The sequence below is a fragment of the Planococcus citri genome, chromosome 3 (genome assembly GCF_950023065.1).
Source record: "Planococcus citri chromosome 3, ihPlaCitr1.1, whole genome shotgun sequence".
Lineage (NCBI taxonomy): Eukaryota > Metazoa > Arthropoda > Insecta > Hemiptera > Pseudococcidae > Planococcus > Planococcus citri.
Window position 1 is genome coordinate 55860014 of NC_088679.1, and position 27900 is coordinate 55887913.

The window sequence follows — 27900 nt, forward strand, 5'->3', positions numbered from 1 at the left end:
AATATATTGTCCATTCTGATAAAATTGTCAAAAGGGGCCAAATTGTCGAACAGCCTTGTTTTTGTCAAGATTTCTCAAAAAATCTTGTTTTTCCCAAAATTGTCAAAAAATTTACGTTTTTCATCAGTGTCAATTTTTGGCGAGTTGACAAAACATTGTAATGTTTTTTCGTCAAAATTCCTATGAAATGGTTTATTTTTTTATTCGCAACTTTGGGGACCCCTGGAGCTCAAAAAATGGTCATTTTGGGTTAACTAACCATGTTAAGATAGGTCGAGTGTCAACTGTCCGGGCCCAAAAAATGGCCTTGAACATTCAAGAGGAAAAATCATAAAACGCATACATAAAATTGAATGGAGACGCCGAACTTTGAAAAAAAAAACAAGTAATGACGTCATGATCGTGGCGAAAACGGCGTGCTCTCGATCTGCACCTGAAGTCCCCGTCCAACGTGCTCTCGATCCAGTCAGGTACGCGAACATTCGGACAAGCCGCCAAAACAAGATTATACCTAGTCGGTTATGCGGATTGCGGAGACGATATTTCGCGTGTTTTACTCTTCCTAAATGACAATAATACGAATGGTTTTTCAAAGTGTCTAAATTGAGTTTAAACGACTGGTGTTCAATTACTTTTGCGAGTTCACGAGATTATTATTGGTGAAATGTTCGCGAAGTGCTGATTAAAGTGAATTCAAGTGATTTGTTTGATACTTCGGAAGTTCGGATTCGTTAATTGAGAAATGGATTGATTGATTGTTTGAACTCAATCGAATATGTGAGTATTTTTGTCGAATTTCTGCCAATATTGAATCACGTAGGTATCTGCGTATTATGCAAACGTTATTATTTCTTTCGAAGATGACGGATACCTACCTATAGGATACCTTTGGTCATGATTTTCGCGATCGTAATCAGGGTTGAAAGAACAGAGCAAGAACTAGAACGAAAGAACGATCAAATTTTTTTAACACAAAAGAGCAAGGGAAAGAACGCCTGAAAATTTTTTGAGGAACCAGGAACCGAACTCAGAACAGAAATTTTTATTTTTTTAGATGAACGAAAGAACAGAAACCATTTTCACAAATTTTCGAATAATTCGCAAAAAAAATCAAAATTTTACACACTTATTGAGCGAAGAAAAATCATCGTTGTATGTCTCGAAAATCATCAAAAAAGTCCAAATCCAAATGATCCCAATAACTATGCAACAATAATACAAAAGTACAACTTACATTTGCGCAATTTTTTTTTCAACTCATTCGAGCACGTGTCAGACATCAACAACTTTCTCTACCTGTTACGCGATACCGGTAAGGTTACCATTACGCGTACAATGAGCATGAGCAATTAGTAAATTCTCGAAAATATTCCCTTCTAGCGTGTTGTTTCGCTATGTATAATCTGTTAATTTTAAATTGTTTCCAATTGTCGATAAATTTCCGAAATATTCGTCGGATCGGTGTCATTAACAGGAAGAATTTAGTTATCAGCATGGTGCAAAAAATATACGAGTACCTATCTCGTTATTCATGACATCATGACTTTGTAAACTGTGTGTTTATTCAGAAAGATGTTACGATATAATAGGTACCGGTTTTTTGGGTGTACTCGTGAGTATTTGTTTTAACAAACTCGCTTTTCGGTAGTTCAGTATTTCAATTCTTCATTTCCATTTCATCATAACTTCCCGTTTGAAGCACATTTTTTTTTAAACTGGAGAGAACAGAGTTGGAAATCAACAAATTTGAAATTCAATTCGCACATGGAGAATTTGAACTTACTTCATTTTCGATTTTTGTACGAACATGAGGGTGGAGAGTTTCCGATTCTCAAGGGTCAAGAAAATGGTATCTTGAATAATGAATATACGAGTAGGTAAGCTAGGCTCACTAGAGAAAAAAATTCACAATTTCAGATGATTTTGAACAAGTATTCGAATGTTTTTCGACTCAACAAGCTGAAAGGAAATTCCCAAATTTGAAATTTTCTCGACAATTAGGATACCCTGATTCAAACTTGATTCGGTTGATTACATACAGATTTAATTGATTCCGTATTCAAGCGTAGATGGGCGAGGGAGGGGTAGAAAACATGAATTATCAAACTGAATATTTCAATTATTTCTCAAATAAATCAAATTTACGTCAATTTTTTCAATGAGGATGATTCTTCTCACAGAAGAAAGTCCTCAACTCCTCGCTTGAAAATAATTTTCAAACACTTTCTCATTGCTGAAGAGGTAACCTGCCCTGCCCTTCCTGTCCTCCCCCAACTACCACCAGGTCTAATCACAGAACTTGGAGTATGGATTTAAAAAAATTACATGACCTTGGAAATTACTTCTCAAGTGACGAACGATGTTGTAATTTAATCTTATAAATTTTCAAGTCTTTCGTACTTCAGCCAAAGAATAAAAATCGTGGAAATATTTCTAATTCTTTTTACTCAGTAAACAGGTCAAGTTACCAAGTTGCTCAACTTTTTCCCCCATAAAATGTTGAAAAATTCAATTTTTTTTCGTATCTGCACCCTGATGTTTGAAGAAGAAAAAAGAAGAAATATTGATTATATCAACAAGTGAATAATTTGTCAAAGTAGACATTTTTTTCTTTTTCCAAATGACTACACTGCCGTTTCAGCGTTGTGACTACGAACCTCTGCCCTTTTCTAAAATTGTCGAAGTCTCCTTTTCTGGCAAAAACAACATAAAGTCTCGTCTCTCGCCGAAAACTGTTGAAAATTGTCACTTTTCTGCAATGAATTCCAAAAATCACGAAAAATTTCGTTTTTTTGCAAAAAGTTTCGCTTTTTTGCCTGCGATTGTCAGAGTCCTGCATTTTGCTGAAATTATCAAAGTCTTGCTTCTCTCCAGAAAATTGGTGGAAATTCTCGCTTTTCTATCGAAATTGTTGAAAATTCTTACTCGGTTACCTACGAGTATAAATGCCGAAAACTTCCATTTTTTCCCCAAAAATGACTGAAAAGCCCTGTTTGTGGCGGAAATCGTCAAGTCACGTTTTTTGCCAAGAGTTATACCAAATCTCGCCTTTCGTCAGAATTTCCAAAAAGTCACATTTCAAGTCATCCAGAAAATCGTCAACTTTTTGCAATAAATTCCAAAGTGTTTTGTTTGGCAAAAATTGCTTCAAAAAGTGCCCTCATTTTTTCCAATTTTTTTGCTGAGATGGTCAAAGTCTCACTTTCTGCTTAGATTTGCTCTATAAATTTGAAGCAGTGAAAATTCACTGCTTAGCAGTCACGACATTTTTCTTTTTTAAAAGCAGTGGTTTTTTACTGCAAAACAGTAGAAAAATACTGAATCGGTCAGTCAAAATTTTTTTTTACTGACCAATTCAGTAGATTTTCTACTGTTTGGCAGTAAAAAACCACTGCTTTTAAAAAGGCAAAATGTCGTAACTGCTAAGCAGTGAATTTTCACTGCTTCAAATTTAGAGAGTGCCGAAGTCTTAGTTTTTGCCAAAAATGTCTGAAAATTGCCTTTTTTTTGCAGAAAAAACCTTGTTTTCCAAAAATTACTTTCGCTTTTTGCCGGACGTTCTCACTTTCTGCTAAAAATAGAAAAGTTTTGCTATTCGTCAAAATTGCCAAAAGTTTTTTAACTCGTTACTTTTTTGCAATAAATTCCAAAAAGTCTCATTTCTGTACCAAAAGTTGTTTAAAATCTCACTCTTTTGCTCAAGGTTGCCAAGAAATTCCACTTTTTTTTGTCAAGAAATAAGATTGTAAAAAAATCTTGCTTTTTGCTAACATAGTCAAATTCTCGCTTTTTCATCAGAGACTCTGTATTTCCATTATTGAGTCTTTCGCTCCCCACCTCTCTTCTGAATCAGTAATCCAAATTTCGGATTAAATTAGGAAGCAGTTAATTTTACTCGTAGATGTGTACTCACTCTAAATAGGTAGTTGGGAATTGAATAAAATTCCAGAATTTGCAATATTTTACACTGACAAAATCGTAATTTCACTTGTGAAAAATTACGCTATTTAGACAAACTATTAAATCCTATTCACTTTCTGAACACATCAAAATAGTTTGAATGAATTTTATGTTTTTTTTTCACGTAACATTGTTTAACCCAAACCTATAAAACTGTGTAGCGTGTCTTACCGCATATATACTAAAACAACCTAATTACCTTTTTATCTCAAATATTGACGTAATTCGGCTCTATAGGTAGTAGATTTTATAAAGATAATTTTTGTAAGGTATACGAAAACACATGCTGGATATTTGGCGAACTCTGTTGTCGGTACCACATAAGCCCATGTTATTAAATCGGAAAGGTCGACTGTTACATAATACTGATTAATTCGTTCGACGATGTGTAAGGTTAACGAAACTTATTTTTACGTACTCGTATAAAACGTTTGTACTCGTAGAGAAAAGTATTGAGTAATTTTATAGAATCTTTCTTTTGTAATTCTTGGTAAACGCGATCGTGATGTTCAAGCTGTCATTTGACGTGATCAACACTCCATACACAAAGCATTCATGACAATGATATCGTCACTTGAATTATTATTCAAGATGTCATCGTCGTCTTGTGTATTGTTTTTTCTATGTGTAGGTAGGTAGGTATACCCATTTTAATACGGAACACTTTCCCTGAATGGGAAACTCATTCGAGTGAGCTATGATTCTAATCGATGAGTAATTTGGTACCTAATGAGAATGACCGGCTGACCACAGATAGGCGCAGTATATGGCGAGAAATTCGTCAATCCGAAACCTTAATGAAAAATTCGTCTATATTTTGCACTAGTATCAATGAAATCTACCTATTAGATTCTGACGATAATACATATTTCCACTAATGATTTGCGGAGTCGGAGTCGTGTATTTAAACCTATTGAATTTCACGTCTTGTTCATCGTACCACATCAGATGATTAACACAAACGTTCATTTAAACCTTTTTAATCGTTATATATTACGCAATGATTAATCTGCTAAGATGAAATATATCTCGTACGTATGTAAATCAGAGAAATTGCGATGAAAATACAGTGAAAGTTTTTTTTTTCTTTTTTTTTTTTAACGTAATGAATTCTTAATACTTACGAATTAGAAAAAAATGTTCAAAACGTGATAATGAATATTCTTAATTAAGTGAATCGAAGCGAGTAATACAAATACAAATTAAAGATTTCCGCTATGCAGGAATACAATACCGAAAGTGAATTTTTACCAGAGGAAATCCAATAGTTTTTTGCGTTATAAATTTTTCATGAACTATATAGAATTAAGAAACTCGCCATTTGGGCGAATATTGATAAGTCATGGTGATTACTTCATTCGTTATTTATATGGCGAGATACAAATCTAATTTGGTATAAAATTTGATACCCGGATGTAAAAACCAAAAAAGTCTAATTGTAGGAAAAATCGGAAGATGGCATACTCTTTCTCTGGAATATGCATGATTAATAAGTATGTGTAAACTTGAAAGAAAATCATTCAAAAATATGTGAATAAGTTTCTCTCGAAAAATGTCATCTTACAATTAGTGCAAATTTTGAACCACCCTAGTTACTTTTTCGATTTTTGGCGAATATTTAAAATTTAAGGAAATACCTGGTTCATTGCTTTTGGGGTGATTCAATTGTTCATAATAGGAGGAAATCTCGAAATAAACAAAATACATGAATGTGAAAATCGAATGCTTTCCGAAATTTGACCCTGAAGTGTTGGTCCTGTGTGGGGATATGAATAAATTGATATATGTACGAGTTGATTTTACCTAAGTAGGAACCGAACTGAAATGTTGAAACTATACAGTTTTCAATTTTCAATTTGTCCAAGAGTCGTGCAAATCTTGCAAATCGTGATTTACATCCAAAAGTCCGTTTTTCCAATAGAACTTTGAATCTTTCAAATTCTTATGCTTCTTTTGTAGAATCTTGAAAAAATTCATTGCAAAAATCCGAATTTGTCAACTTGAAGATCAGAATTCAAAATTTAACAATTTTTCAGAATTTTCTGTAAAATTACCAAAGTTTCAAAAAACTGTCCATATTTATTTCATTGATGGCAGAAACATTTTCCTGTCCGTCTGTTATGAATATTTTTCGAAGAACAAAGTTGAATTTTTTTTTTTTCAATAATGTAGTTCTGTTGAAAAAATGTGATGGAAACGTTGATTTCATGATCTAGACCATGATTTTTTCCTATACGTAGTACCTACTCTTTCCCTCTTTCACGGAATTAAATTTAAAAAATGAAAAACTGAAATGGTGAAGGTATTTTAACCTTCCCTTTCCTTCCCCTCCCTTCTCCCAAAAAAAGAAATATTCGAGAACACTGGAAAAAACCAAAATGCTTTGCCTCTTTTATAAAGTCAAGTAGGTACCTATAACTAAGTAAAAAAGTTTTTGGAAGTGTTTGCAAAATGCCCTGTCATCAAAAAAATTCTGGTTTATTCGAATAAACTCGACTCGTAACATTTCAATCCCCTTCCCCCGGGGACTTTCACTTTGAAAAAAGTGAAGTGACTGAAGTGTTTGAAGAAAATGTCCTGCCCAAAGTCGTGTTTTTTCATTTTCAAATTTTTCAAGTCTTTCCTTTCATTTTTCACCAAGGGATCTGAAATTTTCATCCAAGGTAACAACTAGAGGAAATATGGGGAAAAATTCCATCAAGTGCTTTATTAGTTGAAAAAAAATTTCGAGTGATATGCTCTCTAAATAAACGATTTTGGAATTTTTCAAACCTTTAGATTTTCAACTTCCAAGAATTGAATGTAAAAAAGTGAAAAATAGACCTCAAAAAGTCTGAAGGTTTCTGACGAGAACTGGATTTTCATCTGCTAACTCTGATTATAGCCCCTTCTGAGGTAATTCTGATTTTTTGGAGGGTAACCAACTGTTGCTGGAGGCTCAGGATCAGCTGAAAAACGGTCGCAATCGATTTGGATGGTCTACTATAGTGTGAACCTTATTTTCCAAAATTGGCTATCAGGTTGCAATTGATTATTTTTTTAAAACTTTTAGCCATTCAGTGAACAGTATTTTGGAGAGATCAATTCTGTGATTTCGATACGAAAGTGCATAGAGTCTACGTGACGTCATCGCCGCGTATACGCGAGATCTCGTCTAATATTATAATATGAAATGAATGAATGGAAATGTGTGATGTGTGATGTTCTTTATTGTTTTGCTAATTATTACGCTAATTATCAACTATTCGCTTTTTTTAGTTCTTTCCGTTAACGCAATGGAAGTGGTTTGAAAGCTAAAACTTAAAAGCTATCCAAAGCCAGAAGCTTCATTTTTATTCAGTTTACTTTCAGTTTTTTTTTATTTTTTGCAAATTCATTAATCTGTGAATTTCTTGCTTTTGGCTGTAATCAAATTTACGGGAAAAAAAACTAAAGCACCTAACAAAAAGCAAAAACCTTTTTGCAATCAGCGAATAGCTGATGGCTTATTATTTTCTTTTATAGCAGAGTTGTTGCTTCGAGTGAGAAGACAGATTCCTCTTCTTTTAAAAATTTCCTTCCCCTTGTGCGAAGTATCCCGAATTTTTTTTGAGTAACCCCCTTTCTAACAATAAGAAAAGAACTTCTCTCAATCCCCCAAACTACAAAGTTGATCCTCTACTGTGAAATCCCTTGAAGCTATAAAAAACCGAAATATGAAATGAATCAAAATTCATGTAAAATTCTCTCTTCTGGGTCAGATTGCGACTGAAAATGAAAACAGAAAGTTGAACTTCGAGTTACTACATGAATCATTAAAAAAAAACTCAACAACTGAGTTTTAAAAAAATTCAAATAGACGCTACTGCGGTGAAAAATTTTACGCTGTGCAATAATTTTATTTCTGGTCATTTTTTCATGGATTCTCAATTTTTACCGAAAGTTCATTTTCTTTTTGAATTTGAAAACTGTTGAAACCAGAAAGTATTTTGTTTTTTTTTCTCAATCATGAATTTTCCACAGGTTTTACCCTGCTTCACTTCGGCTAATTCGAGCTCAATGTTTGAATTTTTGAAGATTTTTGAAAATAAAAAAAATTATGTTGAGAAATTCCAGTAATTGAACCAAATTCATAATCATCGGTTTTTTGTCTCTTCTCACCATGGTTTGAACGTTCTTCGCGTCTAATTTCGATTACATCAAATTTTGATATTATTCATTGGCCAGAAATTTTCCAAATTCACTCAAGTTGGAAAAATGAAATTTAGCATCGGTTCATCAGACCCCAAATTTTTTAGATAACTATTATTTGCAAAAAAAAAAAAGTTGCCAAAAATTGTGTTCAGATGCACAAAAATTTTCTCCAGTGTCATTTCTTCGAGATTTCACATCCATCAATATTGGGAAGTGAGAAAACAACGATGATAAAAACGCTCTTTATGATTCTGTATCTCCTAAAATGCATTTTGAACTAAGAAAAAAAAAAAAAAAAAAAGTAGGCCAAAGAATTGTTAGTGGGAAGAGGGAGGGGGCAGCAATTTTTATTCTGCCCAGAGGCTCGAAAATGCTAAATTCGCTCTTGCTTGAACATCTACTCAATTTTGAAAAGAATCCTCGTGTTGATCTCCAAGTTACCTATGACAGAATGGTCGAAGAATTTGCACTGAAAAGCTGTTTCGGAACGTTAAGTTTTGATTTTCGCGCCAAAAACTTCAATATTGAATGGTTTTGACATTTCTCAAATATGAACTCCTTCCTTTGAATTTTTCGAAGAAAACCATTGCTCAGTTTTCAGTCTGACCAGGTGAGACGTTCTTGAAAATCAACAAGTTTGATACTCCTCGTACAGTCTCGTACGTTGAAGAAATTCTTATTGTTGTACACTTATTTAATTTACCCGAATTCAAAAAACATACGACTTGCTCTAAAGACAAGTGAAACATCACAGCTTGTCACCGGAAACATGATTCTAATTATCAGCATGTAAACATCATAGAACGCAGCAAATTATTAACCTAATAAAACTTGACGTAATTTTCGTAATACGACACACATAAGTACTTACATTTGACAGCTACATAAGTACATCGCATCATCATTCGTACTGCTTTCATTAGGTAAACCTCGTGTACAAATGTAGGTATTCCATCAAAAGTACGCATTTTTCTGATACTCCTTCATAAAATCCATAAATCTAAGAATTTCGTAATCCGCTTTCTACGACTACTCATACACACCTATAAACGAGTGCATTTTCTTTCCCAGATTAACGACAATTACGTCAATGGAACGCGAAATTACCTAACGCGAAGAATCCGATGTAGATGTTGCAGCAGCCATGGCACATGTACTGAACATACTCCTAAAAGCGATCAAAACGGCAGCGAAATTCGCCAGCGGTGGGAAGTTTATAGTCATACCCGCGTTCTTGGCCGCACTGACGTACTACAATTACGATCTCTACGATCCGGAAAATCAGCCGATAAATCAAAAGCATCTTCGACCGGAATACGATTTCATCGTAGTCGGTGGCGGATCAGCAGGCGCCGTCATAGCTAATCGATTATCCGAAAATCCCGACTGGAATGTTTTACTACTGGAAGCCGGCGGTCATGAATCCGAGTTGACAGACGTGCCTGTGCTTTCGTTGTATTTGCATAAAAGCAAATACGATTGGAAGTACAGGTCGCAGCCGATGAATACAGCGTGTCAGGCGATGAAAGATAAGAGAAGCTGTTGGACTAGAGGTAAAGTTATAGGGGGATCTTCGGTTTTGAATACCATGCTGTATGTGAGAGGCAATAGGAGGGATTTCGATTATTGGGCAGCCCTGGGTAATCGAGGATGGAGCTATGAGGAAGTGCTGCCTTATTTTATGAAGTCTCAAGATCAACGAAATCCTTATTTGGCCAAGAATACCAGGTATCATGCGACAGGAGGGTATCTTACCGTTCAAGATGCTCCGTGGAATACACCTTTGGGTAAGTTGAGAGAATTTAGCTTATTTTCAATCCACAAAAATTAGTTTTCTTCAAATTTTCTCTCTTAAACCCCCCCCCCCCCCTCCAAAAAAATAAACCCACCTGCGAATCAAAATAAATCTGGCATTTTTGTCATCCTACCAAGAAAAAGCACTTCTGCTTTCCCAATCTATCTTACAAGCCATAAGTTCACTGCCCTCAGCAAACTCTCACTCTCGAGAATCTGCATAAAATAATTAATTATATCGTATGTAGATACCACACTGGTCAGTGCTCACAGTGCGATCACCTCAACTCATATGATTATACGACATTATAGGAATCGCATTTCTACAAGCTGGCGAAGAGATGGGCTACGATATTACAGATATCAACGGTGAGAATCAAACCGGCTTCGCGTTATTTCAGTTCACCATGAGACGAGGATATCGTTGCAGTACAGCCAAAGCTTTCCTAGCGCCAGTCCGACTACGCCAAAATCTCCACGTCTCTTTATGGAGTCACGTAACCAAAATTCTTATCGATCAAACCACCAAACGAGCCTATGGAGTGGAATTTCTTCGAGACGGCGTGAAAAAAGTCGCATTAGCCAAACGCGAAGTCATCCTATCCGCTGGTGCGATAAATTCGCCGCAACTGTTAATGCTTTCTGGTTAGTTGAACTATTTAGCAAGTATATAGAATGCATTATTAGCCTTAATTACCGACGTAGTATATGCTATGATTACGGTATTAACTGCATTAACAAACGACTCTCTTCAAGATGACTAATCGCATCGGTATATTACGAGTACTCTTCAACCTAACGTAGGTACCTACTATGTATGATATGCCAAAAATGGAACAATGTACTCGTATGTACCGAACACTGCAGTAATTTAATAGATAGTATTTCAGAATTATTAATTTGAACTGAACTAAACCGAAGAACCGAGATGAACTACCGTACAAGAGTACAAATTAATATCAGCTACGTGCCAGCACCTAGACCTACCTACTTGACTTATGTAATACTCGTACCTATGATTTAGGCGTTACTTTATTTAAATTGCACACTTGCTCCAAAAACCCACGAATTACTTAATCATCATCACATAAATAACTAATCAGATCTTGCATTTCTTTTTGATAATCTCGAATATTATCTTGATGGGTCGATATGATGTTCGAAGCAAGATTTAGTTTGAGACCTACATATGTACATAGTTGCATTTTACATACTCCTGGGGCAAAAATTGAGAAAATGGAGGCTGCAGAAGAGAGTTCTCTCATAGATCCAGTGAGATGTTTAGAAGTAAAGTTGAAAAAAATCGAGCGTTCAAGTAGCGAGAATGTGCTTCTCATTTCTGCATTCCCCCCTCCCTCCCCAATAATCATGCAGGAAAAGTGTTGGCTGAAAAATTGTTCATAGAGTGCCCGTACTTCCGGTTTTTAATTCAACCAAAACCAATTGCATTCGTTTTTAGCGAATTCGAAGCTACGTAGATTTTAAAATTCTTTTTCACAGAACCATCAATTCTCCTCGAACATCAAATTTTCGAAAAACTCGATGGCACTACTACAAACTAAAAAAAATTGAAAATGAAATTTCTCACCAAACGAGCGCTATATTCACATTAATTTAAATCGAAGGAACGAAGTTGGACTTGAATTGATTTATGATGAAAAATTTCACCTGTTTTCAAGTTTTTCACCCTAAAATTAGAAAGCCCAATTTTATTGATCAGATTGTTACTCAGGGTGTCTGTTCAACCATTCCGAGATTCTCATAGGTTGAGTGAACTTATATTGAAGATCTGGTGAGTTAATCATCATAATGCATCACTCCAAAGTTCAAAGTTACAAACCAGAAAAAAATCATATCTAAAAAATTTTTTCACGTCGGAAAAAAAGAAATTTGAAAAAAAATGAGTTTCTGCTTGAAAATAAAAATAACTACATAATAGATGCTTTAAAAACACGATAGTAATCAATTTTCTGGGGGAAAAATGCATACATGAAAACGCAAAAAAAAAAAAAAAAAAAAGGCAATCTGTATGGAATGAGTGAAGAGCGTCAAGTGAAAAAATGAAAAAATGGAATGTGAATTTATGCCGCCAAGAGAGCTTCTTTCCATATTCTTTTCATAATAAATCGCAAAATCACGTCAAAATCCCAAAACAATTTTTTTGTAATTTTTTTCTCGAACCAAAAAAAAAAAATTCAAAACGTTGTTGTTGTTTGAATGAGATTTTGTAATTTACAAAGGTCAGTCAACAAATAAGTTTCCCTCGTTCAGAAAATTAGGAAGGGAAATACCTAGGAACTTGAAATTTTCAGGGAATTTTGATACAACCTTTGAGCACCACTCTGCAAAATTTTATTCGGATCCGTTCAGTAGTTCGTTTATAATGAGAGTTTGAAGATGTGATAGGAGTTTTATAGCGTGTCCGAGGTTCAAGTGACTCAACGAGGAGTAAAAAAAAATTTAATTTCGAAAAAAATACGTCAATGGATTTTTACAGATGCCTACTGATCCTCCATGAAGAAAAAATTGTCCTAATTTGAGCAATATGTGAGTGGTGCCGAAATCCAGCGGTGAGCTCATGAGCGTGATAAGTGATCATAGGGTAGGTTGCACAACTAGTGTTTCAAAAACGAACTCAACAGCCAAAATTGATGAAATTATACACAATAATTTTAATATCAGTACCTATCAAAAACATCATATGTGAGCATGATGCTTCATATTTGACTGCCTAAAAAACATTATTGAACTGTGAAAGTCATTTTCAGTACCTCTAAATTTGAATGTGCTGCATCACAAACAAAATTTTGCTGTTCAAGTTGCTGCATGTCAAAAGAATAGTCAGAATTTGTGTAAGAATGATGAAAATAAGTTCCTTAACACAATGGTAACCAAAAACAGGGTTGAGTCCATCACTATGCCTCGCAAATTTGGCACAACCCCCATTGTGAAATCAATTAAAGTTTAAACTCGGACCCGCTATAAGACTCCTACCACATCTTCAACCTCTCATTATAAACGAACAACTGAACGGATCCAAATGAAATTTTGCAGAGTGGTACTCAAAGGTTGTATCAAGATTCCCTGAAAATTTCAAGTTCCTAGGTATTTCCCTTCCTAATTTTCTGAACGAGGGAAACTTATTTGTTGACTGACCTTTGTAGCTGTGAAAAATAGGCAATGTATAATTTCCATTTTCACCCTTTGAATATTCCTTTATGGTTGTGATTTACATTAGATTTCATGTCTGATTTTTGACTCTGTAATTATTATGGACTGTGTGTCGTGAGAAAATCTCATTCAAACAATGGCAAAGTACTGGTCTAGGAAATCATCAGATAAATTGCTCTGTTCGGTAAATTTTTCACCTCTAAAAAATGTAATTGTTATTTTAGGATTTCCGACGCGATTTTGCGATTTATTGGAAAATCTCACTCTTGGTGACATAAATTCACATTTCATTTATTCACTTTTTATCAGACGCCGTTGCCCATTCCAAGTCCTCTGGATGTAAATTATAAAATATACGTATTGACCTTTTTTTGTGTTTTCTTTACCCGATGAAGCTCCTTTCCATTTATCCCAGTTTGGGCGATGAATTCGCATATCAGATTCGCCATTGCATCTTCTGTCCTCAAGTCCAGGCATGATCACATAGCTGCAGCAATAGCAAATGAGCTAGTAGAACCTTTCGAATTCTATTTTGAAAAATGATATGTACTTATTTTTGAAATTCCTCAATCCTTTTCCCTTGAAATTTATTAGTATCATGTTTTTAAAGTACCTATATATTTGATGATTTTCATTTTTAGTTGACGTTTTGACGTGAAAATTATTTCTATTTACATATATGTAATTTTTTTTTTGTTTTGATACCTTTGGAGTGATGCCTTATGATTTTCAATTTAGGTTCACTCAAAATATGAAAACCTCGAAAGGATCAACAGTCCTTCTAATCTTGCTTTCGCTACAGTTATCTTTACTTTGGTTTGTGTGTCCAGTTATCTTTCTTTTTTGACAAAATTGTCGAAAAATCCTGAATTTTACCCAAAATTCTCCCTTTTTTACCAACATTGTTTTAAAAAATTCTGATTTTTCTCTAAAAGTGTTCGAAATCCTTTTTTTCCTGTCAGGATTTCTTAAAATAGCAGGCTGCTTCTCTGCTCTATTTGTCCAAAATTTTCGTTTGTATTTTGTCAGAAGTTGCTCAAAAAAATTATGTGTTTACAAAGAAATCATTGTCAAAAATTTTCAATTTTTTTTACCGAAATCGCTTTCAAAAAATCTTGCTTTTTCAAAAAAATTTCTACTTTTTTGCCAACACTGTTGAAAAAACTGCCTTTTTTGCTAAAATTGCCAAAAAATCCTACTTTTTAGAATTTTGTCGCACAAAGTACATTTTAAATTTAATTTAGGGTACTTTTGTTTTTCAAGCGATTGAAAAAAATGAAATGTACGCGTATGAATTTCATGAATTTTTTAACATTTTTGCACCTTTCTGTTGAAATACTCGCATGTATCTTGGTGATTTTTGAGTGTGTGTTTTTTTCATTGATTCTGTGTGCGAAACTGCAAAAAGCAATAACTCCCTTGCAATCAGCGAGTAGCTGATGGCTTGTTGTCGATATTGAAATGATGACGATTTTTTCTGGCGCTTTTCTTTTTCACAATAAAAAGTTTTGACCTGAAAAATTCATGACTTGAAGAATTTGGAAAGAATTACTGTCGTAATACGAATCCTGCTTTTGTCTTGTTTTTATTTATGTATTCCTCTTTCTAATTGGAATTTACAAACCACCCTGTGCGGTATTTACTTTTGGAAATAGTGCGCTCTAAAGTGTAAGCAGTGGAATATTTATAAAATGAAGTCATACGTTACGCAATTTCACTTGAAATATTCTGCCACTGGAATTAGGAACCTACTCGTGCCAAGAAATTTAATGTGAGAAGATCAAATTTTCTTCTGAAGTTTTGTGTCAATTAGAACTTTTAAGACAAAGATTTTTACTGTAGGTGCGGCTACACAGGCTAGTAAAAGGTAGAAGGTATACTGGTCCGCCATTTTCTTGCGAAAGCGAATTTTTCATTAGCAGAAAACTATGACATTTACAAAAACTTTACGAGTGTTCTTTTTTGTAGAAATTGTAAAAATATGACCAATTTCGCAAAAATTTTGAAATTTTATTCAGCAGAACCTAAAATTTTGACAAAATGAAAAAAATCATGAAAAATTTTTTGTTTTCTCATTGTTTTAGATTTCTTAGTTTATACACCATAAAATTTCAAGATTTTTGCCAAATTGATCACGAATGTATTTGTTTATTTCCTACAAAAAAGGACTGTTGTAAAATTTTTATAAATGTTATAGTTTTTGACTTAAAAAAAATTCGCTTTCGCAAGAAAATGGCGGAACTGCAATGTGCATACTCCCTAGTGAAAAGAGAAAAGTCGAAAGTTCACTGAACTGAGTCAAAAATTTACTTGCGTCAGATGGTCAGAGGATCATCATTTTGTATCATTCGATACGTTTTGTGTTCTTTTTTTTTTCTGGAGAAAAACCGTGCTGCTTTTTTGAGTTTTTATTGGGAGCTGAGCATTTTTTCTGTTCTCCATCTTCAGATTCATGAACTTGAAATGTTCGCGTAGTTTTCAATTAACCACCCCTAATTTTAAATGCCAATGGCTGAAACCAAAATTTTTCATTTTACATATTATTTTTTGAAAAATAATGACCTGCGTCTACTTTCTGAATTGTTGATTTTCCTGCATCTTGATCGTTGTATTAATTTAGATCATCGTAAAAAAGAAGAATTGAGTTTGCGTAAACATAAGAGACATGGCCGATACCTTACCTTCCGAGAAAATTTCGCTGATCGCCTCATTGAAGTTTGCAGTGTAGGGGTAAGCTGGGGTCATGTGGAACGATTTTTTTAAATTCAAGATTGCGAGCATTGAAAATTCGCCAAAATCGAATAATAAATCATTTCGGTAGTTCAAAGATTTTAGTTCTAAAAAGTCTGAATGGCATGTTCTTTGAATGAGCCAACTAATCGAACTGGAACCAAAATCCTTATAAATCAAAGCCAAGTTTTCCTATCTCGAAAAAAAATTTCCTAGGTAAATAATAAATCAGTTTACAGAATATCAACTTACTATGGGTATTGAGGTTTTTTCCCGACGATGTACGAATTACGAGTAATTTTAGTAGGTGCTCGAATGATTACTTCCTCAAACAGAAGCATCACCTTTGGCACTACGATAGTTCTTCCGATACCCATTATTCGAGTCGTGTTGCATGTACATGATAATATTACAGAACAATAAAATAATCGCCTTTCCAAAATGAAACATTGTACATAAATATACGTCATGCTTCAGTAATATTCATCAGTCTCTCGGCAATAAACATTCTTTTCAATACGATCTTCAATTTGCTAAATCGTAAATGCCCATTCATTACACTGGGTAAATTAACCCATCACAATACCGATCTAGATTCTCATACCTTTAGGGTACAGACTACTATAGACAGACACAGATCAAAAGAAAGGTCGAAATTGCATTCGCTCAGCAATGGGAAATCATCTTTCGGTTGACAAGATTCGTGCACCACGAATGACTACCTACCTGCTCGTCGTATGCTTGAGTTGTCTCAAAGTCAAACTGGTTAACCACTTGGTACCTAGTACCTAATCGAAAACATATAACTGACCTAATTACCAACAATGCAAACGATATTGTTCATAACCATCATCGCAGACTATAAAATTAAACGGAAACGTAGTAGATTAAAAACACGATAGTGGCCGCCGTAGTTTGTTGTGTATGTACTTCTAGGTATACAGTAGACAACATAGACGCTGCCTAGACGTAGGTACTCGTATGTGTTAAAAAATCGCGTCGCTACAGCTCAGCGCTACTCCAGTATTACCAGTGAAAGTGGTTTTTCTGTGCGTATGCGTCTCTCTGGTCGCTATCACACGATTATGTAAATTCCGCTTTGCTAAATACTTAGTCAATCTTAGACTTTTTTCGTAAATACCAGCCCGTCGAAGTATTTGCGGTTATGACCAATAGCACGTACGCACATCGCCCCCTTTTTAACCACTTAAGGTCGACTTTACTGACCATGTTACTGGTTAGGTATTATTAATCGGAACAGATTACGAAATTAATCGAGTTCGATAGTTTTAAAATTCACTCGAGATGATGTAGGTGCATTACTCTTACTCGTAGGCAATGCTAATTCAATGCTCAGCATGTTTGGTCAAACAATTTATTCTTCTTGTTTGTTCGAATTCAGATTCATTCTCGAGAGTTTTGTTTCTTCGAAACGTACAGTGTGATGAGAAAGTCGACTGGATTGTTTGAATTGACTTTTGACTGAAAAAAGGTGCTCTCAGCTAAGTTGCATCGAAGCCATAATTTTTTCTGATGCTGGAGCTCACAATTTTTGCTCTAGGCAAAGTTTGTCTCAAAAATCACAAATATGCTCTTTCCTGGAGAAGCTTAGGCCAAAAAAAAAACTACATCTAACTGCTTTCTTCTGATGCTGGAGCTCAAAATGTTTGATCTACTCAAAGCCTGTCTCAAAAATCACAAATGTGTTTTTTCCTGGGGAAGCTTAAGCGAAAAAAAAGTACATTCAACTGTAATCAATCATTTTGGAAACCAATTAAAGCGATTCCATAAAAACTTTAAAACACGAATAAATAATTATTTCAAATCAAGTTGAAAAACAATAAAATTCAATCGTTTGTTGTTCTACAAATTCTACTGTGATCTTATGGTCAAGAGGAGGTATCATTTGAGGAATTGTCATCATTTACATACCCTACTTCCATTCAATATTTTTATAAGGGAACACTGCAATTGTTAGTAGGGATAAAATGTTGTCTGAGGCCATCGCACTTCTATACTTCCCAGTTCCCAGTCCTCTTGGGGTGGCTCTTATTTGTACCTAGTGGGGTTTTGTTGGTTTTTTTGGTTAATACTCGTAAGTACCTATTATAATCTGTGATAAGTTTGATTGCTCTTTCTGCTGTATTGTTTACAACTTTTAATTGTGAAATTTTTTTTGCCAAAATTGTAGTCGTCGTTTGATAACTAGGAACTGAATCTTCCGCCATGAACGAGGTACGAATTTGAAATCTGAAAAAAAAACGAAGACGTAACTATTCGCGTTGGTTTTTGCCAGTGTTACCAACCTCCAAGATTTATCTTTGGATTACAAATTCGTCCATATCTCGAGAACTATGCTGGATAGTAGATATGAACAAACTTTTTAAACAAAAATTGGAGATCTTTCTGAGGATTTCATGTACATCTACAATGAGTCATTAAGCATTAGCATATCTGGCATTTCAATGAGCTGTTGTAATGAGCTTTCCTAAACATGAAATGTGTGACATTACTCGCAACAAAAGGTTCTGCAAGCTGTCCGAGATGGACGAGGGTGGACCATGAATCCAAGTTTTCCACAGCTTTTTTTTATATTCTTGTAAATAAACAAAATCTTTTTTTCATATTCCCACTCCGCGACAAATTAACCAATCACGAATGTGCTGATACGACTCATCATAATTTATGTAAAATTATCAGATCTTGAATTTTTGAATGAAAAATTTTTCTTATCTACCAGCATAGTTCTTGAGATATGACGAATTCAGTTTTTACCCCCCCCCCAACCCACCACCACCTCTGTCAACAAAGAGAGAGGGACGACAATGCGGCGTTTATGCCAACAAATCTGAGAAAGTTGAGAAATTACATTTTTATCTAATGAAAAATGAATGACATAATTTTTTTTACTAATGAGAATAAAATCAACAAAAATCAAGAAAAAATTGAAAGAAATGTTCTTACCTATAAATCATTAATTTAACCAACGTTAAGAAATCAATTTTTCTGTTTTGACGTATAAAATGTCCACTTGTGGCTACCTCGAGTTTTTTTTTTTTGGCAACCTATAGAAACTGTTGCATCTACTGAGCACTTTATTTTTTTTAAGATGAATCTTCGCGGACGAAGTTTTATTGAAAATTGTTTTTGGCCTAGAACCGGCCATTCAAAATTGTGAGCAGAATGGCCTTTTGAAAATTTGAGAACAAAATTTCACCAAACTTTTTTCGCCCACCATCTAATTAATTGGAAACAGTTTTGGAACGTTTTGAGCAGTTCTGGAACCTCTGGGAGATTTTTCAAACTTGAAATTCCCACAAAATTTTACCAAACGCTAGTTTCAAGCAGTTCTGGAACCAACATGCGACGTTTTGGAAATACCAGATTTTCATAAGTGCCATAAAAACTGAATCAATGAACTCGAACATGTATTTGTGAACGTCTATGGTGATGGATTACACGTCACTTTTCCACATTCGGTTTCTGCCAGTTTAAAATTATCTGTTTCTTCAGCAATTTCACAATTGAAAATTTGAAAAATAATATTATACAGTTCTGATCCGACGGAAATTGATTTTGATAGAATGGTGTGATATCGCTCAAGTGGATCACTAAAGTATTTTCAAGACATTTTTAAATGTTGAGAGTTCATTTCGACTGATTTTATGGCGTTTTGTTTTGCAAACTAGAATTTTCGAAAAGTCGTTGAAGCTTCCAGAACGGCTTGTAAGCACTTCTAGTCAACTCGTCATGTTGATATTAGAGTGTAATTTAAATTTTAGCTTTCCAACTTCATTCGGTAAAATTTTTCGAAAATTTTCAATCTACCAGAAGCTCCACAACTACTCAAAACAGTTCTAAGGTATTTCCAATTGATTCATTGGCCGGGGGAGGGGTCGATAATGAAATCCATTCTAAATTTTTGTTTTCTGGGTCAATTTGGTAAACTTTTGATTTTTTTAAAAATCATTTTTGGCCTAAATTTTATTTTCAAAATTCACGAAAAATCTATAAATGCACTTTTAGCTCAGCCTGAAACTTTTTTTGGTTGTGTATTTTTGCATGATTTTTTGATTAGCTTTGTTCACGGTTCGAGAATTTTTCTGCTGTGACAATATCTCCATTCTTGGAATATTTCAGATATTGAGTGGCCATCAATAGGGTTTGAAAAATTTTTTGATGGTTAAAAGTGGCCATCAGGTGTCCACCTTTTGAATAAAATGTTGAACTTTCACTCGCATCGGTGCTGTAGTTTTCCAATTGAACCCCAAAATGGCCGCAATTGGGCATAGTTATTTACCCTAATATTAAAAAAACAAAATAAAAAAAAATCGAAAAGTAATGATGATTATTTTCAAAAATATTGTCCAGTCAATTTGGGAACCTGAGTTTTTTTCAATTTTTTATTGCATATTTCCAAAAACATATCGTTATGTTGAGAACTTTTTTAGATTTGTTAATTGCAACAGAATTTGAACCTGAGCAAATTATTATCCGCAAATGAAAAAAAAAAGAAAGAGAGAAATAACCAATATCTAACCTTAATATTCTTCTCAGAATACGCCCACATTTCCCTTAGATCAGCTGTGGTGGCTGCAAGTTCATTCACAGATTCAGTAGGAAAATACATAGAAAACTGAATCATCTTTCAAGATAAAGACCCACGAGTTTCGAACAATTCTTATTTTTGAAATAAGTTACATACTTTCCTCGTACTTAAAAGTCCACAAAAAAATGTCTACGATATTTTTGTGTTTTCCATTCAAGTTTCAGTGCTTTCAACTTTGTATCAAGAATTTTTATCGATTCTTTTGAAAATTCCTCAATTGGCCATATCTAGATCTACTATCCTGAAAAAAAGAGGTCACTTACATCTTGTTGGGCATTTTCGATTGAGTTATTTTGATGTCTGTTGGTTGATAAATTGACGGCAGTAAAAGAAAGAAGAGGGGTTTATATAAAAAAGAACTGGCAAGGGAGGCTTGTCACCTTGAAAAAAATATTTCAAAATATTTCCTTCCAAACAACTTCTATCAATTGAAAAAAAAGTATTCTAAAAAAACAATACCTGAATATCAAACTGATATCTCCCAACTTTCGATCGCTTTCCAGTGATGACCCATCAAATCTGATCAGTGATCAGGAACGCTTCTTTTGGATACATATCTGAGGAAGCGATCGGAAGTTGAAAATTTTTTTTTCACTCATCAATTTTTTTGGAACCCTCTGCAAAGTAGATTGGCAGTAACTGTTTAGAAATACTCACATGTTTTGTTGTTGTTTTTTTTCGAATTAGGTATAAGATATTTTGGAAGTATAGATATTTTAAAATACGGCTTTTTCAAAGGTCACGAGTCTCCCTTACGTGTTTTTTTTAAAAATTCCCCCCTTTTTTTACCGTGAGGTATTTTTTAATGATACTTCATAAGGAACATAAACTAATCCTAAGTAATCTCCTCGTTATAAAATCCAATGAAAATAATTATTTCCTCTGATCAAAACTTTCTGATCGTACTGTACACACAGTATTACGTACATATTACTGTATTAATCTCTCTTCCCCTGGCTCTTGTACTTACGAGTAATACGTCATTGTGTACAATGTATTTTCAACAGACGCGAAAACACTCGTTCAGTACACATCCTATTGTATGTGAAAAAAAAAGGTCAAGTTCGACGCTGTGACAATCCAATTCACTCACTATACATATCTCTCGACGACGTGAAGATCACTGAATAAATAATGATGTAATCGAACTTTCATAATCGATAATCGTTAAATGTGACATGTCACGTTTCCTCGCACACATCGTTCATGTTATTAAGACAAATATTTTACAACATTTTTAAAGTAAAAAAAATAAATACTCGAGTTAATACCTCTCCAAAACACACACAAATGGTGATTTAACTTTCAAAACGCCTCCATTATTATTATATGTATTAATAACGAACACGATCAACCGATGAAAAACAATTTTTAAACATAACTCGTACCGATAATACCTACATACTATATACTCATACACTCGAAGCGATTATCATTAATCGAATTATGTATTTTTGCAATACAGGAATCGGGCCAGCTGAGCACTTGCACGAGCATGGAATTCCTGTTTTGCGCGATTCGCCGGGAGTAGGTCAAAACCTGATGGATCATATCGCAGTCGGTAGTTTAGCGTTCCTAATCGATTACCCGATCAGTTTGGTGATCAGTCGAGTCGTCAATATACCGTCTGTTATGCGATACTCGCTGCTGGGCGAAGGTCCGATGACATCCAGCATAGGTTTAGAATCGGTCGCGTTCATCACCACTAAATACGGAAACGTAACAGACGACTGGCCCGATATCGAGTTCATGTTAACATCATCCAGTGCCAACTCAGACGGCGGTACAGCCGCTAAAAAAGCTCACGGATTACGAGACGAATTTTACGACGAGCTTTTCGGCGATATAAATAACAAAGACGTGTTCGGCGTTTACCCTATGATGCTACGTCCCAAAAGCAGAGGATACATTAAATTAAGAAGTAAAAATCCGATGCAGTATCCTCTCATGTACGCTAATTACTTATCGCATCCGGACGACGTTCGTGTTCTCAGGGAAGGTGTCAAAGCTTCTTTAGCCATCGGTGAAACCACTGCCATGAAGAGATTCGGGGCTCGTTTTCACTCCAGACCAGTCCCAGGATGTAAAAAATACACCGCTTTTACCGACGAGTACTGGGATTGTGTGGTACGTCAATACACGATGACCATTTACCATATGTCTGGTACTGCGAAAATGGGTCCTTCCTTCGATCCCATGGCTGTGGTCGATCCTTACTTGAGAGTATACGGGATACAAGGGTTACGAGTCATCGATGCTTCCATAATGCCCCAAATTACCAGCGGTAATATCAACGCTCCTGTGATCATGATCGCCGAAAAAGGCGCAGATATGATTAAGGATTATTGGAATGAAATCAAAGTACCTGGCAGAGTGAGAAAAAAACGAAATCTGAATCGTAGCTAACGTTTAGTAGAGTAATCTCGAGTGCATTTATTCCTATAGAAATTATTTATTTGTCAGATGTGCGAGTAACAGTAAACTGTGATGATTCGTGAATTACGATCCATCTTGAAAATTTTATTCCTCGAGCTATGAGGAAAAATTATGAGAAAATACCGGATTCAGGTAGTAGTCTCTTTTTCCAAAATTGTTTCTACTGAAAGAAGATCATTTTTAGTAGATGAGATTTTAGCTGAAATGTCAACATTGCTTTATAATTTGTCAAAAATCAATGTGATACTTTTTTTTTTAACGAGTTCGTCGATTTTCTTTTTTAAGGTCTGAAATATCAAAATTAATTTTTCTCGAATGCAGTTCTGCAGCACTCCTTTTTAATTATAATTTTTGTATTGATTGTTCCAAAATACGAGCAGTAGTAAGTACTGTGAACTCATAAAATGCTGCGCCTTTGTAAAATACTCGTACCTACCATTTCTTTGTATTATACTTACCATTATTTTAAGATGAAAAGAGAAGATGAAAAACCATTGTAAATATCGCCATATTGACTTTGCTCAAAAAAAAAAATCAAAAACTGCCTTAATTTTAAGTAAAAAGGAATTTTCAGGTAAAATAGGTGAAATGGTTCTAAAATTGGGTAACTACGATGGGTTGATGTGAGGTATCTTACCACCTACACTTTCTTTTCCCTTATACCCCCAAAAAATTCAGAAACATATTTTTCCCCTCTAAATGGTGACATTTTTTGTTCATCAATCATTGATTCTTTTCCCTAACAATAATGGTCTTTTTTTAACTGCATTTTTTCCCACTGGAAAGGGCACATTTTGTTCAACAATGCACTAAAAATTATTAATACGAGGGGCGATCAAAAAGTTCCCGGCCGACGTCCCGTACGGGCGAACGGAAGCACGTAACGGGCTGAAATTTCTACCACACGTGAATTCAACCTTTACGAAGGCGTGGTAAAAATTTCAGCTCGATCCGCCGAGCGGGGCGTTTTTCACGCGCGTTTTCCTACGACAACTTTTTTTTACCCGTTCCGTTTTTGTTTTTACCAAATTCGTCACTCGGAACAAAAAGGATCGTTGCAGGTGAACGGTTTGACTTGGAGGGTTGAAATTTTTATGGTGGGGATGTACAACGGTACGCTACTACTCCAGCAAGTTTCAGTTCCATATGACCCGCGGTTCCAGCGTCACGCGTGTTTTAGTGGACGTGAAAAAAAATGACAACGCGCCTTGCCATACATCATTTGTTGTCCAGTCTTACCTTAATAAAAAAAAAAAATCATCGCAATTCCACATGCACCGTACTCCTCAGACTGTAGCCCATGTGATTTCTTCCTATTTCCGCGCTTGAAACGCCATCTAAAGGGAAAAAGGTACGACACCGTCGATCACATTGGTCGGAGAGTCGAAAAAGGAGCTGGCAGTGCATCAAAACAGACAAGTTGGCCACCAATGGCTCAAACGCTGGAGACGCTGCGTGAATGAGGGGGTTATTATTTTGAAGGGGATCATTAGAGCTACACGTACGTGTGTTTATTTTTAAAAATGAATGATTTTTCGATTTTTAATGATTTTTTTAATAAAACGGAACGGGTAAAAAAAAGTTGTCGTAGGAAAACGCGCGTGAAAAACGCCCCGCTCGGCGGATCGAGCTGAAATTTTTACCACGCCTTCGTAAAGGTTGAATTCACGTGTGGTAGAAATTTCAGCCCGTTACGTGCTTCCGTTCGCCCGTACGGGACGTCGGCCGGGAACTTTTTGATCACCCCTCGTAGGTATTTTTTAACGCAAAAATTTGTAGGTAATTTTTTTCTAAAAATGAGTTCATTTAGGTGCTTTTAGTTTTTAGCAAAACTGAAAATTTCGTTGAAAAGTAAAGGTGCCTGCACACATGCTGTGCATTGAAATCATTTTGTAATGGTTATTGATTGATCAATTTATAAACAAAAACTTCATGCAGTCATGCACAAATATTTTCAAAAAAAAAAAATCAAAACTTTACCAAATTGGTCTAATAGGTCAAGATTTTCAATTTTCAACCTCTCCAAGTACATATAATAGAAACAGTCCCATACCGTTTTGAGCAGTTCTGAAGCCTCCGACTAACTCTTCAATGTTGAAAATTCCCCAAAATTTTATCTAAAGAAGTTGCAAAGCATTTATGTAGTACTTATGCTCTAATTTCAACATGTCGAGTTACCTTTCTTAGTTTTCTATGAAAAATTCCTTCAAATTTGTTCACCTAAAATTGTCCCTTTTTAACTAAAAAATTATGGTATTTTTGTTTGCCAAAAAATGTCATTCTTATTTTGAAATTTCCTTTGTTTTCTATTAAGAATTAAATCATAGATTATTATTATCATGTTTTTCGAAAAGAAAAAAATTTTGTTTTTGCGAAGGAGGGGGGAAAGGAGTCGAATATATATTATCTCAGTGTTTTGTTAGGACAAAAGCTCAATGCAAATTCATGCATTTGGGCTTTGTGATTTTTTTTTGGTTTGTTTTTTGATGAGCAGGTACATACCTACTTCATTTAAATAAACAAATTGAATAAAAAAATTGTCTACGTATGTAGTATGTACTTTTTTTCAAAAAGTCGCCAAAATATCTGTTCTTTGGCGAAATATGTACGTTTTAAAAAAATGTATAAAGCGAAAAGTGTTCAGCACAAAATTTTACTTACTCCATAACCAAATTTCAATTTTTTTGAAAATTTTGTATCTTTCAAAATACTTGAGTAGAGACACTTACGTTTCATGTTGATGCCTCTTCGGCCCGGATGGGCATATACAATTTGGGCACATTCTCACTCCTGGCATACAAACTGGGCACACTGCTAGAAATCGCCCTCTAATGACACATACAAATTGGGCACATACAAACTGGGCACACTAGAAAAAAAAGAACGAAAAGAGCACATACAAACTGGGCACACAGGAAAGAATGAACCTCGCATTTAAAACTTTTATTTAAAAACTTGAATGTAAAAAATTTGTCACACCTAACCTGCGCATAAATACGCAAGTAGGTACCTAGTTTAGGTACAGTACTCTAATACGGATAATAGGGATGGATGTAAGTTTAATTTTATGTACCTATTACCTAACAAGGGAGGTGCCCCAGGTGACATTCACCGATTTCAAAGATTCTTGCACCATTAGATAGAGGACATCAAATTTAGCCTAACCACAATTAATTTTCAGGTGCTGAAGTTGATATTACGATTTTTGAGAACGACTTTTCGATTTTTCACATCTCGTAAGTATAAATCCGAGTAGCAATTTTGAAAAATTGATCAAAAATAGCCGGCGCAGGTCGCATATCGAAAACTTCCATATTATTTGGGAATTTTAATACATATGATGACACTAACCCACAGTGAAATTTGTTGCTGCTGAAGTTGATATTTTGGCCGTGCAGGGCGATTTTTCGATTTTCACATTGCATACCTATTTTGAAATAAAAATTGGTCAAAAAATATCAACTTCAGCAGCTGAAAATTTCACCACGGGCTAGTCTCATGATATGTATTAAAATGCCCAAATAATACGAGAGGATTTGGTATGCGACCAGGGCCAACGATTTCTGGGCAATTTTTCAAAATTGCCATGTGAAAATCGAAAAATCCCCTGGGATTACTGAAATATCTACTTCAGAAGCTGAAAATTTGGGGTTAGACTATGTCCGATGTCCTCTATTCAATGGTGCAAAAATCGTTGAAATCGGTGAATGTCACCAGGGGCACCTTCCTTGTAAGTATTGTAAGTACATGAATTAGGAGAGTAGGTACTAGGTACCTACTTTGTTGATGAGTACCTACATATGTACAATTGTACATCTTGGATGAAATCTATTGAGAACATAATTATGTGTGGATACATGTCCTATCTATTTTACCTATTTGATTATTTTCTAGTGTGTTGAAATAGTATGGCTTCTTTTCGATTTCGTTCATTTTTTCTAATGTGCCCAATTTGTATGTGTTCCTTTCGATTTCGTTCGCTCATTCTAATGTGCCCAATTTGTATGTGTTCCTTTCGTTCTTTTTTTCTTATGTGCCCAGTTTGTATGTGTCATTACTGACCCCCTGGTGTGCTTGCTTATCTTGTGCCCAAATTGTATATGCCCCTTAGATCATACCATAAAATGCAATGGAGCATTGTGGATTTAGTATTTTATCCTCAACAACTTCGCTCTCTTTGCTAGAAATTTTTTTCAATACATCCATAGTTTCTCAAATTTGAGAATAGAGGCATTTCACTCATTTTACCTGTGAATACCTTCATCAAAAGTAATTTTTTTTAGTTATAATATTGTTGAATTATTCGTATAATGATTTAAGACTGTCACACGATGAGAAAAATATGCGAGCATTATTCGTTCAAACCAGCTCTATTGTGTGAATACCAGTAACACATTCTTATGCTATGCATATCTGTACTAGATGTGTGTATTATGCACTCTCAGTTTTTATGTCGTAACCGCTCACAGGTTAAATATCACGTGGTAAAGTAAAAATGAGTTGAAATATTTTGCAATTTTACATAAAAGAATCGCTGCTACTTGAACGTACATATAACTAAGTATCTAACATGGAAACGATTAATTGTAGCTGTTTTTCTCATTGTTTTTAATGTAGGTATTATGTATTTTAATAAAAGTACAAAAATCAGAGACAACCACCAAGGTTCCTTTACGATCACGTTTTTGACGATATTAATATTAGAGATGTATTTATTTTTTATCGTTATTTCTAGTCGTATACTTATTAAAAAATTGAGGTTTTAGTTATCTTCCTTAATTATTACGAGTAAATGTTTGTAAAAAATTGATCACTATCTAAAATAGTGTCGGATTTATTTCATTTGCATAATGCATTCCATTCCGATGAAGCTCCCACGAAAATTACCCTACGATAATATGGAGTGTGGAGATAAGTCTAAATTCATTAGCTAAGGATTTTATTTTTGAGTAACTCATGTCGATTTTGATGAATAATGATGATATGAAAGTTTTGTCGTGTCGTCAACAATGCTGTGTGTACAAATA

General features: G+C 34.7%; 1 protein-coding gene across 1 annotated transcript; it reads left to right on the forward strand.

Moving 5' to 3' along the window:
• The first annotated feature begins 455 nt into the window (after nucleotides 1-455).
• Nucleotides 456-27900, forward strand: LOC135840988 (glucose dehydrogenase [FAD, quinone]-like). The gene is made up of 4 exons (XM_065357769.1): nucleotides 456-777; nucleotides 9205-9920; nucleotides 10240-10572; nucleotides 21903-27900. The coding sequence occupies exons 2-4, from the start codon at nucleotides 9278-9280 to the stop codon at nucleotides 22841-22843; spliced, it is 1917 nt and encodes a 638-aa protein (XP_065213841.1). The 5' UTR covers nucleotides 456-777; nucleotides 9205-9277; the 3' UTR covers nucleotides 22844-27900.